Source organism: Colletotrichum abscissum (assembly GCF_030869225.1).
Source record: "Colletotrichum abscissum strain IMI 504890 chromosome Unknown Scaffold_17.1, whole genome shotgun sequence".
NCBI lineage: Eukaryota > Fungi > Ascomycota > Sordariomycetes > Glomerellales > Glomerellaceae > Colletotrichum > Colletotrichum abscissum.
In genome coordinates, this window is record NW_026850065.1 from 752444 (window position 1) to 768404 (window position 15961).

The window sequence follows — 15961 nt, forward strand, 5'->3', positions numbered from 1 at the left end:
ACTTTCATGGCTGTGGCATCATGGCAGTATGTCAATAGTCCCGGAGGCACGAGGCAATTGATCATGCCAGTAACATATTTTCCATTCATTCTTAGTGCCACGCATGAGCCAAACTGATGGACAGAAATCTAGCAACTCAAGTGCTCGAGAACGCTTATTGAGTGAGAGGAAAGGAAGAATGGCCTCGAGAGTCAGCATGTTGGATTTTGGTCGTATTCGTACTAGCGTGATCTGCGGACCAGGATTCCCCAGACGATCCGACCACACACCTTGAAGGCCCGTAATTCTAAATCCATCGACCCGCCTCACTCCGGCAGACCGCAGGCCGCACAACTTCAGATGTTTCCTCCCCATCTCACCCCATCCCACCATCTTTCACCATCAGACATGGCATTTCACTTTTGCATACAGTCAGACATGGGCACACTCTTGCAATAAACTCATGTCATTTGTTCCACAATCCGGAGTAAACTCCCGCCCTGCTTTCGAACCTCAACCAATACTCAAGCCCACCAACATCACCGTCACCGTCACCGCCACCAATAGCACCAACAAGGTATCTCGTCTCCTCTCGTCTCCCCCTCACGCCTTGGAGACTCTGGCCCGAGCACCGGGCTCAATTCAAGGACCACCCGACCAACAATGCTTTCGTGTCTATGGTATTCTATGGGTTCATGCTTTGGCCAAAATAAAAACGCAAAAAGAAGTTGAGCTGAGTTGTGAAACTTTATCAGGTCTCGAGCTCAACCGTGGCGTTTTTACCTCCCAAGGTCACTGCCGCCGCCAAAGTCTGCTTTTCGTTGAAGACGGCGGCCGGGTTGGACTTTTTCGACGCAGATGCGGCCGCCTTGCTGCGACCGCCCTTCTTGTAAGTCGAAATGTAGAACATGATGAAGAGGATCAGGTACGACGTCAGGATGGCACCGCCGGTCACGGCTGAGTAGAACTCGCCGCCGCACCGGCCGACGTGGGGAAGGATCTCCTTGAAGTACGTGTCTGCGAAGACGTCGTAGAAGCCAAAATAGACGAAACCTGTCGGCGCAGATTAGCATCGGTATGATCATTATTTGCGTCAATGGCATGTCGAATGAGCTGGGGAAAACCGGTTTGACTCACCAAGGTCCAGCACGAACTGGGTAATCTGCAAGACTGTGATCCACTGCTTCCACCACACCTTGACGCCCCGCGCGGTCTGGAAGTAATACCAATACATGACAACGTGCACTGTCAGGTTGAGCGTGATGGGCACCCAGGATAGCGGGGTGCCTCCGATCAACTGGCTGAAGCAGAGGAGCGCGGTGGCCGGGTGGTGGTAGCAGTGGAGGAAGGTAAGGGGTTTCTTCTTGAGCATTAAGAAGACGGTATCAATGAGCTCGTAGTACTTTGTGAGGTAGTTGATCTTCCAGGAAGAGTTAGCTCATGTTCTTAGTTAGAGGTGGTTTGAAATACTACTCACGTAGTAGAGAACGACCAATTGCTGTGTCCAGCCTGTGGGTCCGCAGATGCATTCGTAGATGCCCTTCTGCCACAGGCTGGGTGCGATTTGTTCGACGAAAAGAACCAGTAGAGCTCCGCTGAGGAGAGACAGGAAAAAGTTGTGGATTTTGAAGAGCGTGTCCAGCTCCAGCGGTTTGCGGTTGCGCATCACCTCCCGGCCGCCAAAAACGACAACGAGATACAGCACCACCAGAGTCATGGCTTCAGTGAAAGTCGAGAGCGGTGTCTGTCCGTAAACGAATTCGAAATCGCTGGCAGGGTAGCCCATGACCGACTTGTAGACCTTGTCGAATGTCGTCCATGGCGAGAGAAGCGCTGCGGATGCATCTTTCACCACCATAAACCCGGAGATGTTGCCGCTGGAGGTGAGATTATCGGGAAACATGATGATGACTGGGGGAGAGAGTTTGAAGAGTCTTGAAGAAAGAAAAGAAATTCTCACGTAGAGAGAAGGAGAAGAATTGCAATCGATTTATGCTAATGTGAATGAGTACCTCAATGCATGACCAAGACTTTACCATGGGAAAATGGGGCCGCCGCTCTACGCCCCAAGCTCGACCATCTCGATGCCTCCGTTTCAGACCACCAACTCAATTGCTTTAAGCACACCAGCCTATGACGGCATTTCTTTTCTTTACGGTCCTCGCGGGTACCCAATGCATGATGAGCGCGAGCCGCAATTAGATTGTCCATTCCCCGTAGCTACCCAAGCTTTTGCCAGCTCGGTACCAATGCTCCGAAAGCTCGTACCCAGCTTTACGTGCAGCTACGACGGACCTTGACGGACGTGTCTGATACCTGGGTTCGCTTACATCCCACACGGGTTATGCCTTAGCTTTGAGAGGCGTTACGTGGTCCTCTAGCGTGTACCCGATTTTAACCCCTCATCAGAATCAGGCTTTTTCTATTGAAGTTAAAGATGGTATTTGCTTCTCGCTTTCAGACACTAGGGGCGGTGCAAAATAACCAGTGGAAACGACCTTGTTGGTATAGCTAACACGCCAGATGAGAACAGCGTTGAGAAGGAGGTTGAATTGGTACTGCCAGCGGTTGGCCTATGTTAAGTCACCGGCCATCATTCAAGCCAACTCTGCTTTACTCAGCAGTACACTTGATGGGATCTCAACAAAGACATCACTTCAAGATGGAAAGTTGTCTCTCTTTAACCGCTGGCACGAAAACGTTGGAAAACTCCTAGCTCTGAGCTCTGGTCCTCTACGATAATGGCTACAGTTGAGGTGGGAACTGCGAAAGTGTGTCGGAGAAACAGCGTCCAGATTAGCATACTTTATGGTTCCTGCATGGTTTTCTTTCATCCGAGTGGAACTTGGTTCATCTGACTCTCTCTAGTGTCTCAAGAAACGCTTCGTATGCACACCCCTTCACAAGAAACAACGAACATCTCTCTCACGCTATCATGAGTTTTCAGCTCTAAGACAGAGATGATGATATCGGACTCAACCCAACTGACACTTCACTATCTGGATCTGCTTGCTACCCTGTATCCAAGGTCTCTTCAGTTTCGACGACTCAACCCCTGTATCATTGGCCCGCCCCTTCAAATGTTGGGGGGTGGTCTATCCATCCACTCTCACCACGCGATTTCTACGTATAAATACTCAGTATTGAGCTTTCATCATCCAGAATGATTCTCATGCGGCGGTGTTTTCGAAGAGACTATAGTATCACGCTTCTTCGCAGCTTGTGTGCTCGTCCGCCATCTTTCAAGTCAGTTCAGCATCGCCGTCGCCTTCTCGATCCTTCATATCCATGCTCGGCATCATCTCTTCTTGACTCATGTATCGGGACTTAATGATGCTGACACCATCAGCGAACTCCTCGGAGACAATTCGAGAGCATAGCCTACAGGCGCTGCGAACTCTGCTATTATTTGGACTGGTAGTACGTCCCTGTACGAAGATGAGATCTCGAAGAAAAGCCATAGATCTGTTTCAACGCCCGATCAGGCCTTTGGGACCTCCAAGATGCTCAATTACACGTCGAGACTAATCTTCTGGCCTATCGAAGTGACTTTTGTTGGTCATAGTAGCCTTAAGGTCGGATTTCACTTGGACAGATAGGACAAGCAAGAGCGGGCAATATCGGAGTGCAGATTACTTCGAAGGCCCTTCTGGTGGCATATATAAGCAACCCTTCTCCTTCTCTTTGGATTTATTTCCAAGAGAGAGGAGTCATCGTTATAAACATCAAGAAGCGACAATACAGACGTGCTGCATGCCTTAAAAGCTACCAGCTCACACGCTTTGTATTCAAGTGGTTTCCGTTCCGGTTGGCAACATAATTTAAAGCCATCGTCAAATCTACTTTTTCTTAACATTTCAGGTGAAACTAGCCAGCGAGGATGACGAGCTGAGCTTTCCTTCCTCCTACGTGTACCATTGCAGGGAAGCCTTTGCCAAATGCTGTGAAAGTGAACCATAAGATTCAGTTCGCATTGGCATCGTTGGTCTTCGAGAAGCCAGCTTACGTTGCCTTCACGAATATCGACGACAAAGAAGTTGATGGAACTCTTCGTACGGAATATGCTGTTGCCAATCTCGACGAAGCGTGGCATGACCAGACGAAGCGTGACTTGACTAGTCTTCATCGTGGAACAAGTATACATCCCGGAATACTACACAAGACGCTCTAAGCTGGGTAGGACGCCTCTGAACTATTATCAAATTCAGCAAGAGACGGTCCTTCTGCCCATCTGATAAAGCTTATCAGAGACCCCGATGAATACTTTAGATAGTGCAATTGCTTCAATCAACAATATGCCCTCATCCAATGCGAGACACTTCACGATGTTGGAGGAGATTAGACATTTCTTTGCATTGATGGACGCTCTTTCACATTGTGAAATCGTGTACTATGCCACTTGGTCAAGACGTTTCTGCTCATAAGTTTCATCAGCAGTCGCATGATACGCAACTTGGCGTTTCAGCAAGACTTTCCGGCTTTGTCCACTCAGCGCCCAAGAATGGTGTCAAAGACGGAGAACAAATTTGGCTCGATGCCTTCGCTACTCTGCCGTTAGTGTGCAAGCGAGCTAGCGGCTCTGCGCCTGAGACATCGTCAGCTGCAGAGCGTCCAGCTAGCGCCTGAGAACGCAACGGGTCTCAAAAGCTAGTCTGTGTCACGGCTGGCCCTGTCTTTAACGGCGTCGATCTGGCAGATCGTGGCGCCACGGGTTCCCGTGTTAGCCTGGTGAAGGCCATCAACTTTCCACGTGCGAAACGTTCTCCAAGACGAGCGGCGGATTGCAATCTTGAAGAAAACGTCTTCCCATTAGGGAGGGTTTGGGCATATGAAGAGTTGACGATATGACTCACTCCACCGTGGCATTGGAAGACTCGTCCAGGCTCGGCATTCACTTTGGCATGTTCATTCCGAAGGCGAAGTAGCTAGGGAACCTATCAGAGAAGCAGCTTGTCAGCGAATCGACATCACGTCTAGATATCTCGAGTCCGCTGGTCCCTGATCCGTGCCTAGGGCCTTCTAGCCTTCGCTCCGATGCCCAGGCGTGCTAGGCAAGTCGTCTCTGATGAAGCCAAAGTAAAGAAAGAGGTCAACATTGCGACCAAAGCTCCATGTTGTTCCGCATCCACCACTCATGCAAATCACGTATCGATGCATGGCTCTCTCGGAATATCACTGGGCGATGGGGATGACATCAGATAGAAAGCCCGGCAGAGAACAAATTCACATGCGCATGGAGGGAGGCTGCTACATCTGTCAGGACCAGACCATATCCCATCTACTCATGCCACCCTCCTTGAATCCCAGAGCACTGCCACAGGAGAACACATCGCCAAAAGCCCTGCATAGCTGATCCCGAACTCAAAACTACCCTCCCCAATCACACGAATCCCATAAACCGATGCCTCCGTCACCAGGAATCATAGCTCCAAGAAAGCCGATCTTCAACTTCGGTATGTGTTCTCCAACAAGCTAGAACAATGTCGTCAGCCCCGGACGGCCGCACATCCCTGTCTGAGACGACGTGGTGCCGGCGATGTGTGATGTCAAATCTGACGACGAAAATGTGGAAAGGTGGAAGCTCTGATAGGTGCGATTCACACCCCCGCCTGCCTGATCAGATACCGGTACCTAGGACAGGGGGGTGGTCCCTGAGCTTTCCATCCCGCACCTGCACCTCTGACGTCACACTGGAACAGCCCAGACGGGAGCTCACATCACCTTCCTTAACCACAAAGCAATCCATCAAATCATTCATAAGAAGGGGCCTCAACCACCTCAACCTCGTTCCCCATCGTATCTGATACTTCTTCTTACAATCAAAGGCAGACGAACCAACCGCATGCCAACCTTCAACAAACAACACAACCAAACCAAAATAAAAGACGTCTCCCTCTTAAACAAACTCGCACCCGCCTCCCAACAACACAAACCAATCTTCCCCAAAATGCCCGTCGGAAACAGCGACCAGAACGCAGGCGTCACGGGCGGCGCCAAGTTCGTCACCTCGGCCCTAGGCAACACCGTCGGCGGCGTGACCCGCACCGTCGGCAACGTCACCGGCGCCGCGACCCAGGGCGTCGGCGACACCATCACCAGCGCGACCGGGTCCGCTGGCCGCCCTGTAGGTGATGGGATTGCCAACCTCGGACAGGGATTGTCGGGCGCGCTGAACTCTGTTGGCAAGGGCGCCGAGGATGCTGGGCAGTGGAAGAGATCCTGAAGAACGATATAGCATCTGGATGGGATGTGATCATGGAAAGGAAAGGAAGACTGAATTAGGATGATGATGACTTGGGAGGTTCTTTTGATTGTGTTATTAGGAGCGTTCACGCCATGGAGTCACCGTGATGAATATGGAATACAATAATATCCCCTGCTTCAACTGTCCAAATCCTTATAAGTGGTGTTCTATCGCGTCTATCCACACCAGGCGCCCACGGCCGTTAATATTGTTACAGTGAGATGATTTTACAAAACAGTACAGTACATGACAGTGAACGCGATACCGCCCGCAAAATGGAGGAGAGTGAGAGTCCTCAACCTGCTCATTCCTTCTTGCGGAACTGCAGGTTATACGTCAGCAACTGCTCCTTCGTCATCTTGCCCGGCCCGCCAGCAAACTCGTCCACGCCGTTATTATTCTTCGGGAACGCAATCACGTCCCTGACGGAAGACGAGCCGCTCAACACGGCCACGAACCGGTCGAACCCGATGGCGAAGCCCGCGTGCGGCGGACACCCCGCCCTTAGCGCCTTGAGTAGGTGCGAAAACTCTTTAATCTTGTCCTGGCTCATCTTGAGGATGTCGCGGAAGATGAACTCCTGGATCTCGGCAATGTGGATACGCCGGCTGCCGCCGCCGAGCTCCACGCCGTTGAGCACGAGGTCATAATGGTCGGCCTTGGCCCGGAGCGGGTCCTTGAAGAGCAGCTCAAAGTCCTCCTCGGAGTGCGGGGACGTGAAGGGGTGGTGGGTGGCCGAGAAGCCCGAAGTGCCGCCCTGACCGACGTCGCCTTCTTCTTCCGGGGTGAACATGGGGAAGTCGGTCACCCAGAGGAACTTGAAGGTGTCGTCCCTGTCTAGGAGGCCGGCCTCCACGGCAGCGTGGTATAGGGCGATTCTCGCTTCGCCGAGTTTGGTTGAGCCTCCTTGCTGGGGCTGGTTCTTGCGTGCCTGGAAGAGGACGATGTCTCCGTTCTCGAGCGATGAAAAGCCGGCTTCCTCGGGGAGAGAGCCTAGAATGCTGTCTAGGCCTTCGGGTCCAAGGGCGGAGAAGCCGTTGAGCGGTTTGCTGCTGTCGAACATCAAGGCTGTGGGAGCGCCGTCTGGGTTTTGTGATAGGCTTTTGGGCAGATTCTCCATGAACTCCGTCACAAACTTCCACACGTCTCGCCTATCAGCGTCTTCGTGTGGGCTGATCTTCCAGACTTCGACGATTGGTGCGTCGAGATCTGTGATCATGCTGACAAAGTCCTTGTTGAGGCTTTCGTCAACGCGACATATCTGGACGCTGTTAGTCTTGTGATGCTTAGAGGCGTCTATGGGACGCAACTGACCCTGTTGGGAATGCGCAGATCCGGCTTGTCGGATCCGTACAAGTCCATGCAGTCGGTGTACTTCATTCTGAGGAACGGCGCAGAAATGGCAGGGTATTCTTGGTAGAGAGGTGCTTTGGCGTCGTCTTTCATACTGTCCCGAACACGTTGTTTCCAGTCCTATTCTTTGTCAGCTCTTAACTCTACTTTGCTGCATTAGGAATGGAAAGCGATCGCATACCTCGAGTGATGCCTTCCTGACCGGCGCGAATGAGTCTTCTCCCACTTCCATGACGTACTGCTCTCTCACAGCATCCCACGCACGGCCGACGACATATTCTACGTCCTCCATGATGGTCTTGCCCGTAGCAAAGGACTTTTCCATATCCAGCTGTCATCATGTTAGCTACCTGTACTCATTAGCAGCACGAGCCACGCACCTGTGTGAATTCGGGTTGACGGTCTGCACGATGATCTTCATCACGGAAGCACCGCGCAAATTGGTAGTAACCCCCCATTCCAGAAGCCATAAGCACCTGTTTGTACTGCTGGGGGCTCTGTGGTAGCGCATAGGCGTATCTGGGTCGCCGCGTCGGCACAATGAACTCTCTTGCGCCTTCTGAAGTCGACTTGAAGAGGATGGGCGTCTCGACGTCCATGAACTCCCTGTCCACCATCGCCTGCCCCATGGACGACTTGAGCTGCGCACGGAACCGCAGCCTCTCCTTCAGCTCCTTGTGGAAGCGCAGCTGGAGATGACGTTGCTCTGGCGGGAAAACGGTATCGGGACCAACGATGATGTCCTTCGGAAATGGGTTGAGGTATTGTATCGAATCCATGTCAATTTCGAATCGTGTCGCGCTCGATGCGTCTGTCGTTACGCCCTTTGCCAAAACGGCGCTGAAGGGGCGAATCTTTGCTAGTGTAGCCGCATTGTCGCCCTTGGCGCAGATTTGACCAATTCGTTCTCCGTTGCGCTCCAGGTGGGCGAATGCCAGGTTCTTGCCGACCTTTCTCGTTCGGCCGATGTGTCCGCTGACGATGATCGAGGAGCCTGGTTTACTCCATGTATCGGGCGACGACATTTGAGGGAGTGCGACTGTTGTTTTCGAAAGTTAGCAGAAGCTTCAGGAGTTACACTGGTATTCTTGAACTTGCTCACAGCACTCCTTGAACTCCTCTGACAGCTGTGTGTGTTTTGACTCGTCTTGCGCCTGCTGAGGTTTCGCCGTTGACAGGTGACGAGCCTGACGGCCAGGAAGACTTGTCTGACTACATATTGAGTTTTGAAGAAGAGAGAGACTTCGGCTAAGGGGTTGCGATTGTGATGTGCGCGGACGCAGCGCAGCCAACGCTCTACTGCGACAGCATTGGCGAAGCATCGGGAAGGTCTAGCAGGGCTGATTGAAGACAAGCGACCGCGCAAAAGCTTGGGGTAAAATGTGGAAGGTGTGGCGATCAAATTGGAGCTCCGGCAGGGCACAATGGCGTGATCAGAAGGAATGATGAGTGGGTTGAGATCAGGTATGATTTTGTGACATTTGAAGCTATCACAGCTTAAAGTCCCTAGCTCACTGCAACAAGACGGTGGAACGATGTCGGAGCCCACCCATCCAATGCGACACAGGTGGGTTGCTGCAGCATGGCGCCTTCCTCAGATCCCCCAGCCGGCGCTTGCTGGCACCTCAGGCAGAAGGTCCCCACCAAAAAAGTGATTAGCGCGGGGCAGATCCTCGCGTCCGTATAAAAATCTTTCAGAGAGCTCCTAAAAATTTCCTTCCTTTCCTCTTTATGATTTCTCCATTTCAAAAAAGTGTATGTTTGGTCTCCCCAATCTCTCTCTCAGCGCAACTGCGCATACTCGAAAAAAAAAACGACGAGAATGCTAATTGGATATTTTGCAGGTGATGATAGCCACGTGGATAACATGATGCTGCTGCCTCCGTCTGAAGCATCCAAGCTCTCCCCTTCTGGTGGCTTCAGGGCAAAGGTGTCGAGGGCGGAGGGGGCCATGACATAGGCGTTCGACACGACCTTGTTACTAGTATCGGACGCGATGAAAGGCAAATCTGATTTTTCACGAAATGGAAGAATTTTGTGGGCGTGGCGTCTTTTTGTTTGTTCGACGACAACCGGGAGCCTCGAGGCTTCGAGTGAGGCCTAGGGGGTTTCTCTGCCTTGGCGCGAACAATATTCTCCCATTGTGATGGCGCAGCTCGTGGTCGGATACGTCGATACGTTCTTCCTGACACGGCTACAGCCAGAGATTTTGCGGTCGGTTGGGAGCGAGAAACATCGGATGGGTCTCCCGCGTCGGTGAAGCTTTCGGGGCTTTGCAGGCGCGGTATGAGAATGGACGAAGTTGAATCGCGACTGGCCGCCGTCGGTGGCGGATGGGATACACCAAATCTTGGACATCTTTTTGTATGGTAGACTTTTTTTGACCTCGTCAGTGCATACACACTGACGGGGATGGCGCCCTGAGCGGCTCGCCAGCCATTCCCAGACTGGAATGAATCAATCAAGACCCCGATGACGGGCGAGAGAAGAAAATAAAGGGTCCGAGAACTGACCATCGTGCCGCTACGCTCTACTCCGTACATGTGAAGGAGATGGATGTCTCCGTTTGATGATTCAGCGAACCCCATGTTTCCCCAAAGTGTTTCAATAACTCATGGTGCCGTTCAAAGCTTTGAAGTTACGCCGAGCACGAGGGGTGAAGATTGAATCAAGAGCGTTCAGTATAAACCGTTGGATAGAAACGTACTGAGGTACACAGCTGAAGGTAGGCTTACTGATGAAGCTATCAAGAAGATCGGATCAGTGAAGCCCTCATCAGACCAGATCCATCATCAGCAATGGCAGAATACAACGATGCTTGCTTCACCAGGCTCCGACTCTGTTCCCCACACACACCCACAGCCTACAGGTCGTTGGAAGATCCCGGCTCATTGGGACTGCCAGTGTTCGTCCGTGTCACGAAGCATGGAGCATCAAGGGGGAAAGACGGGACAATGGCAGCATGCATCTCACAGGTCACACATTTCTATAAGTCACAGGCTTACAGCTGCATAGCCTCGACGCCGGTGGAGGGTTTAAGGGTGAGATGGCTTGGCCCCTAGGTAAGGGCCAAGGCAGATGGTGTTCGGGATCCCGTTCTGCGATCCACCTCACACACGCCAAAAGAGGCGCTAAACTGAATCAACTCGCTTTCTGCTGTCTGGCGTCTGCAAGAGTGATGGAATCGATTGAGTGATATGCAGGAGACTGCCTAGGGAGAATGGAATCTGCCCTTGGAGAATCTCTTTAGCGGTCATGTCGCAGTCCCAATCGCACCCATCAACGCCAAGGCCACCTCACTTTGATACGTACAAGTTATACATTTCATTGTTGCGAGTTGGAACTACCTAGAAGCTGCCACGGGGACGTTTGCCGAGTTGCCAGCAGCATCGTACTTCAATCCGTGCTTCAGTACGAACGCAAGGTTCCAGGATTCCTAAAGTAAGGTATTAACCAAGAGGTATCACCGGCCTAACCGAAGGTACGTACCCTTCACCTGCACTTGAGGTGGCTTCCCGTTGGACCAGCAGAACTAAGGTACCCAAGAACTGAAGGTGTCCCAGCACAACTTCATCAGCATCGCGGGCTGTCAAACGGAACTCGCTAGAGACAACGCCGGCCACTCACACCCGAACAAGCGCACGTTGAGCCAGCAGCACGGCCAGCACAGCCAGCGGCGGCACCTCTTCTCTCTCTCCCCCCGTCTCTCCATCCTCCCGCCCACCTCCACTACCACGACACCAGTGACCACTGTCCAGCAACCTTACGTAGGCTCAGCCCAGCCCAAGCCCGACCAGCCGACCTCTCCAAATCAAGACCGTGGCCCGTCCTCCTTCGCGGTCCACCCCATCCATCTATCCCACCACTTCCCGACCAACGTGGCCATCGTCAATACTGACGCTGCGTCCTTCATTTCCCGGCCTACCCAACGAAGCCAAATCAGGCCTACATTACGATAAACGATATCCAATCCTGTATCCTTAATCCGCTTCCCCATCCGCAGGCCCTCCAACACCTTGTCATGGCCATAGGTCCATACTCCGGATCCGAACTATCCCTCTCGCATTGAAGCTTGCTGGGACCCAATTTCGCCCAGTTGAGGGTTTCCCTGGGCTGCAACCAAACGTCGTCGCGCCCCCGTCACCACCGACGCACCCACGCAATCCTCCTCGCTGTCGCCAGCGACCCAATATCACCCTTTGTCGAGCTCGTGGTCTCTGCTCGTTGGAATACCCACTGAAGGGGTCAGCTCTATCAAGGACATTTGATCGAGGCCCGTGACGGCCGGACTCTTCCATCGCCGCTTTCCACTTTCGCGTGACTTTCATCCGATCCGCCAACCACGACTACCCTCCTCTCTGTCGCCAACCTTGTCGACCCTGATTATCACAGAATTTCGACTTGATTGAACTGTTTAACCGAGCGACAAAATGTCGAGCTCATTCGAAAAATCCGTCAAAGGGGCCACCAAGATAAAGGTAGGTCAAAGGGATGCTGGAGCCCACGTCGGGCAGCTCAGCGCGTCTCTCCCAGTCATAGTGCTAATCCCATCTCCTAGGCCGCGCCGCCCAAGACGAAATATATCGAACACATTCTCGTTGCGACACATGCCGGCGAAGCGGGCGTGGGGGAGGTCTTCCGCGCCCTGCAGTTCCGTCTACGAGACTCAACATGGACCGTCGTCTTCAAGAGCTTGATCACCGTCCACCTGATGATCCGTGAAGGCTCGCCCGATGTCACACTTGCCTATCTGTCGAGGCACCCGAACACGCTTGCTATCAGCAGCTTCACCGACGGTTAGTCATTCCTGCAAAAATCAAGTACTGGCCGAGGTTTGTTGGACTTATTTTCTAAACTACCCTACAGCCCAGACACAAGGACGGAACATTCGGCATTACGCCGGCTACCTCGCCGCGAGATCCAAAGCCTACCGAGAAACCAAGTGCGATTGGGTGCGGACGAAGGAATCTAGACTGGAGAAGCTCTCGGTCGACAAGGGCCTCCTGCGAGAGACGGAGATTCTTCAGAGTCAGATTTCGGCCCTTTTGAAATGCGATGTTAGTCCCCGACTCGGTTTTGCGAAGCGTCTCCAAGCGCGACAGTTGCTGACGCCACACAGGTTCTTGAAGGCGAAATCGAAAACGAAATTACAGTCACCGTCTTCAGACTGCTGGTGCTCGATGTGCTGGCTCTCTTCCAGGCATTAAACCAGGGAATGATTAACATTCTCGGTAAGGCGACCCATACGCCGTAGCATGTCCTTGTAACTAACATGAAAAGGCACCTTCTTTGAAATGTCCAAGGTCGATGCCGAAAGAGCCATGGCAATCTACCGCACCTTCACCAAGCAGACCGATTTCGTAGTGCAATACCTCAGCGTCGCACGCCAATACGAGCACCAAACAAGGGTCGAGGTTCCTAAGTTGAAGCATGCGCCGGTTAACTTGGGCCGCCAGCTGGAGGAGTACTTGAGCGACCCGGATTTCGAAGTCAACCGGAGACAATACATTGCTGAGCAGCAGGGCAAGAAGAACAAGGTGGGAGGAGCCTCAAAGCCGACTAGCGCATTCGACTCAAAGCCTGCGGCAAACAATCCTTTCCCGAGCAGCACGTTCCCGAGCACGAATGGCCTGTCGCAGCCGAAGACCGAGACCGCCAAGGGTCCTGCTCCCGATCTTATCGACTTCTTCGAGTCTATCGAACAGAACCAGACGACGATGGCGCCGAACGCACAACAGCACCAGCAACAGCAGCAAATGCCGATGCAGACCGGTTTCGCCAACAACAGTCCCTTCCAACCGCAACCCACTGGATTCCAGCAGAATGGCTTTGCGCCTCAGCCGACAGGATTTGTGCCGCAACAGACAGGCTTCGCTTCTAACCCGTACCAGCCGCAGAGCACAAATCCGTTCGGCCAGCCTCAGCAGCAACAGCAGCCGCCCCAGCAACCACAGCAGCAGCCAGCGGCTCAGCCATTACAGCCCAGCTTCACCGGAGCTGGGTTCGGAGGCTTCTCGCCTCAGCCGTATCAGCCAGGCACACTTGGTTCAATACCGCAAGACTCTGTGGCAAGCTTCCCGACAGGCAACGCAGGCATGTTAAGCCCTCAGGCCGGCCAGCAAATCACCAATCCTTTCCGGGCATCTATGTTGATGGCCCAGCAAACGGGCATGTCTACGAACACGGCATTTTCGACCCCGGCGAGCCCCAACATGCAGAGGCAGTCTACAAACCCCTTTGCCAGATCCTCACCTCAAGCCCAGCAGCCATTCTCACCGGCTTCTAGTAATTCACCATTCCAGACTCAGCCTCAACCTCAGCAACAAACACAGCAACTTCCCACGATTGCTCCGTTGCAGCCGATGATGACTGGTACCAACCCATTCGCTAAGAACTTCACCGGCTCTCAACTCCAGCAGCAGCGGCCTGCAACCAGCTCTGGAGCCATCATGCCTCAACCAACAGGCACCACAAACCCCTTCCGCCAGGGCTCCTTTGTCAACCATCAGACCGGCATGGGCTGGCAACATAATCAACAGCCAATGGGTGGCGGACTGGATAATCTCGAGACGACGCCCGTCTTCCCCCGACCCATCCAGCAAAGCCCCTGGCAGACATAATAGCAGTGCTCTCCCAAAAGCTCTGACCAACTGTTCCCAAATACACCAGCCCAGTCCAACCCCGGGGTCACTATTTCTTCAAATCTCAAATCAAAGCGTGGCGTTCACAAGGGTCTTTTTTTCTGCTTTGTACAATCGAACGATGCTTAAGGTAGACGGGCAACAGGGTTATCACACGAAAACTAAAAGCTCCAAAGTTGGGATGGTGGGACCGGCGGAGGCCGGCAACCGTCGCAGTACGAGTCTGAAAAGATGTATTATTTAGTGAGCCATAACTTAGATGTAATTCTTGCATACAGGTACACACTTTCCCGTGGCCACACAACTTGCTTTGCTACCGATTTTGGGTATTTATTGCCCCTTTAACCCGTCTGTTTCTCAGATATTTATCCTGTTTTTGCATGTAGTGCCCCAATGAACCCCAAACGCCATCGCTATGCATTCCGATCCATTCCAAAGCAAGTAGAATAAGAGGTCAAATGACAGAAGAAAAGTGCAGAAGCTGTCTTCGTATTCTTCAAAAGACGTCGTCCACATCCATCTTCTGTGTCGTCTGGCCCGGACTCGCGACCAGAGCCGCCTCGGCAGTAGCCACCTTTTCAGGCCCCTTTTCATCCTCAATAAACACAGCCAACCCGGAAAAGGCTTCGAACATGGCCCGACCGAGGTACTCGTCGGCGCTGTACCCGCCGACCACGATATCGTCCTTTTTCCTCGCCTCGTCGACCCACTGGTTGCGGTACTCCTCCGACGGCCCCATCTTGTACCTCTCCATGTCGAGCCTGAGCCCGCCAAAGGGGTCGTAGGGCTTGTTGTCCTCGACCACGCGCTTCTTTTGCTGCTTGAGGCCGCGGATCGACAGGCCGCCTGCGCCGGTGGAGGTGGCGTCGGAGAGGGATCCCACGGCGGACTGGAGGCGGTTCTGGCCGCGTTTTTTCAGGAGGACACGATTGAGCGTCTGTTTGGCCTCGCCGGCGTCGCTGCTCGCTAGGCCGTTGAGCATGTCCTCGCGCATCCGCTGCTCGTTGCGCTTCTCGGCCGCGTCTTCCTGCATCGCCTCGGCGCGGCGGAGACGCGCCTCTTCTTTTTCGGCTTCGAAGCGCGCGACGCGGTCTGCTTCGGATTCTTTTGCGAGTCTGCGGTTCCGCTCGATCTCGGCGCGGTGGGCCTGCTCCCACTCCATCAACCTCGCCTCGGCCGCCTTCTTCTCCACGTCGGTTCCCGAGATGAGGTCGAACGTGAGCGTCTCGACCCATTCCAGGTACTCGTTGTAGTCGGCCAGCGTCTCGAAATCGTCTTCGACCTTGTTGAGGACGGCGGCGACGCGGCGGCGGATGTCGACCTCGCGCTCGACGGTGAGGTCGCCGAAGTAGGCCGACTTGAAGCCCTTTTTGCGGAGGGTTTTGTGGCAGCCGGCGTAGGGGCACTGGTTGGGGCCGTCGGAGAAGATGCGGGCGACGCAGTTTGCGCACATTGGGTGGTAGCATTCTGGGTTGATGAGGAACTCGAGGTCTTTGTTGAGGTAGCGCATTGTTTTGCAGACGGGGCAGATGTCGTTTGTCGAGGAGGGGGCTGGGGCCGCTGTTGCGGAGGTTGAGGCGCGGCGGGTGGCCATTTTTGGAGGACGGTGTTGATGTGTCGTCTGGGAGGAGGGTTCTTCGTGAACGGTGGCCGGGGAGATGTGGTCTCCCGGGGAGGAGATGGAGAAGAGAGTCCGGGCAATTGAGGCCTATCTCAAGGTGGCATCGGACATCAAGTTCGATTA

The 15961-nt window shown here is 53.4% G+C and overlaps 6 protein-coding genes across 6 annotated transcripts; 2 read left to right on the forward strand and 4 right to left on the reverse strand.

Annotated features, from left to right (window-relative positions):
• Window positions 1-730: 730 nt before the first annotated feature.
• On the reverse strand, window positions 731-1882 carry CABS01_07918 (GNS1/SUR4 family protein; the record flags this gene model as incomplete). The annotated part of the gene is made up of 3 exons (XM_060541280.1): window positions 731-1032; window positions 1117-1399; window positions 1457-1882. The coding sequence occupies 3 exons, from the start codon at window positions 1880-1882 to the stop codon at window positions 731-733; spliced, it is 1011 nt and encodes a 336-aa protein (XP_060402780.1).
• Window positions 1883-5926: 4044 nt separating this feature from the next.
• On the forward strand, window positions 5927-6202 carry CABS01_07919 (uncharacterized protein; the record flags this gene model as incomplete). Its single annotated transcript, XM_060541281.1, has 1 exon — window positions 5927-6202. One exon carries the CDS (start codon window positions 5927-5929, stop codon window positions 6200-6202), a length of 276 nt encoding a protein of 91 aa, XP_060402781.1.
• Window positions 6203-6527: 325 nt separating this feature from the next.
• CABS01_07920 (tRNA synthetase class II) lies at window positions 6528-8601 on the reverse strand (the record flags this gene model as incomplete). Its single annotated transcript, XM_060541282.1, has 4 exons — window positions 6528-7484; window positions 7538-7696; window positions 7758-7907; window positions 7957-8601. 4 exons carry the CDS (start codon window positions 8599-8601, stop codon window positions 6528-6530), a joined length of 1911 nt encoding a protein of 636 aa, XP_060402782.1.
• An 894-nt stretch (window positions 8602-9495) lies between these two features.
• Window positions 9496-10164, reverse strand: CABS01_07921 (uncharacterized protein; the record flags this gene model as incomplete). Its single annotated transcript, XM_060541283.1, has 1 exon — window positions 9496-10164. The coding sequence occupies one exon, from the start codon at window positions 10162-10164 to the stop codon at window positions 9496-9498; it is 669 nt and encodes a 222-aa protein (XP_060402783.1).
• A 1842-nt stretch (window positions 10165-12006) lies between these two features.
• CABS01_07922 (ANTH domain-containing protein) lies at window positions 12007-14196 on the forward strand (the record flags this gene model as incomplete). Its single annotated transcript, XM_060541284.1, has 5 exons — window positions 12007-12054; window positions 12135-12372; window positions 12443-12633; window positions 12696-12807; window positions 12857-14196. 5 exons carry the CDS (start codon window positions 12007-12009, stop codon window positions 14194-14196), a joined length of 1929 nt encoding a protein of 642 aa, XP_060402784.1.
• Window positions 14197-14713: 517 nt separating this feature from the next.
• CABS01_07923 (CDK-activating kinase assembly factor MAT1) lies at window positions 14714-15811 on the reverse strand (the record flags this gene model as incomplete). The annotated part of the gene is made up of 1 exon (XM_060541285.1): window positions 14714-15811. One exon carries the CDS (start codon window positions 15809-15811, stop codon window positions 14714-14716), a length of 1098 nt encoding a protein of 365 aa, XP_060402785.1.
• Between the last annotated feature and the right edge of the window lie 150 nt (window positions 15812-15961).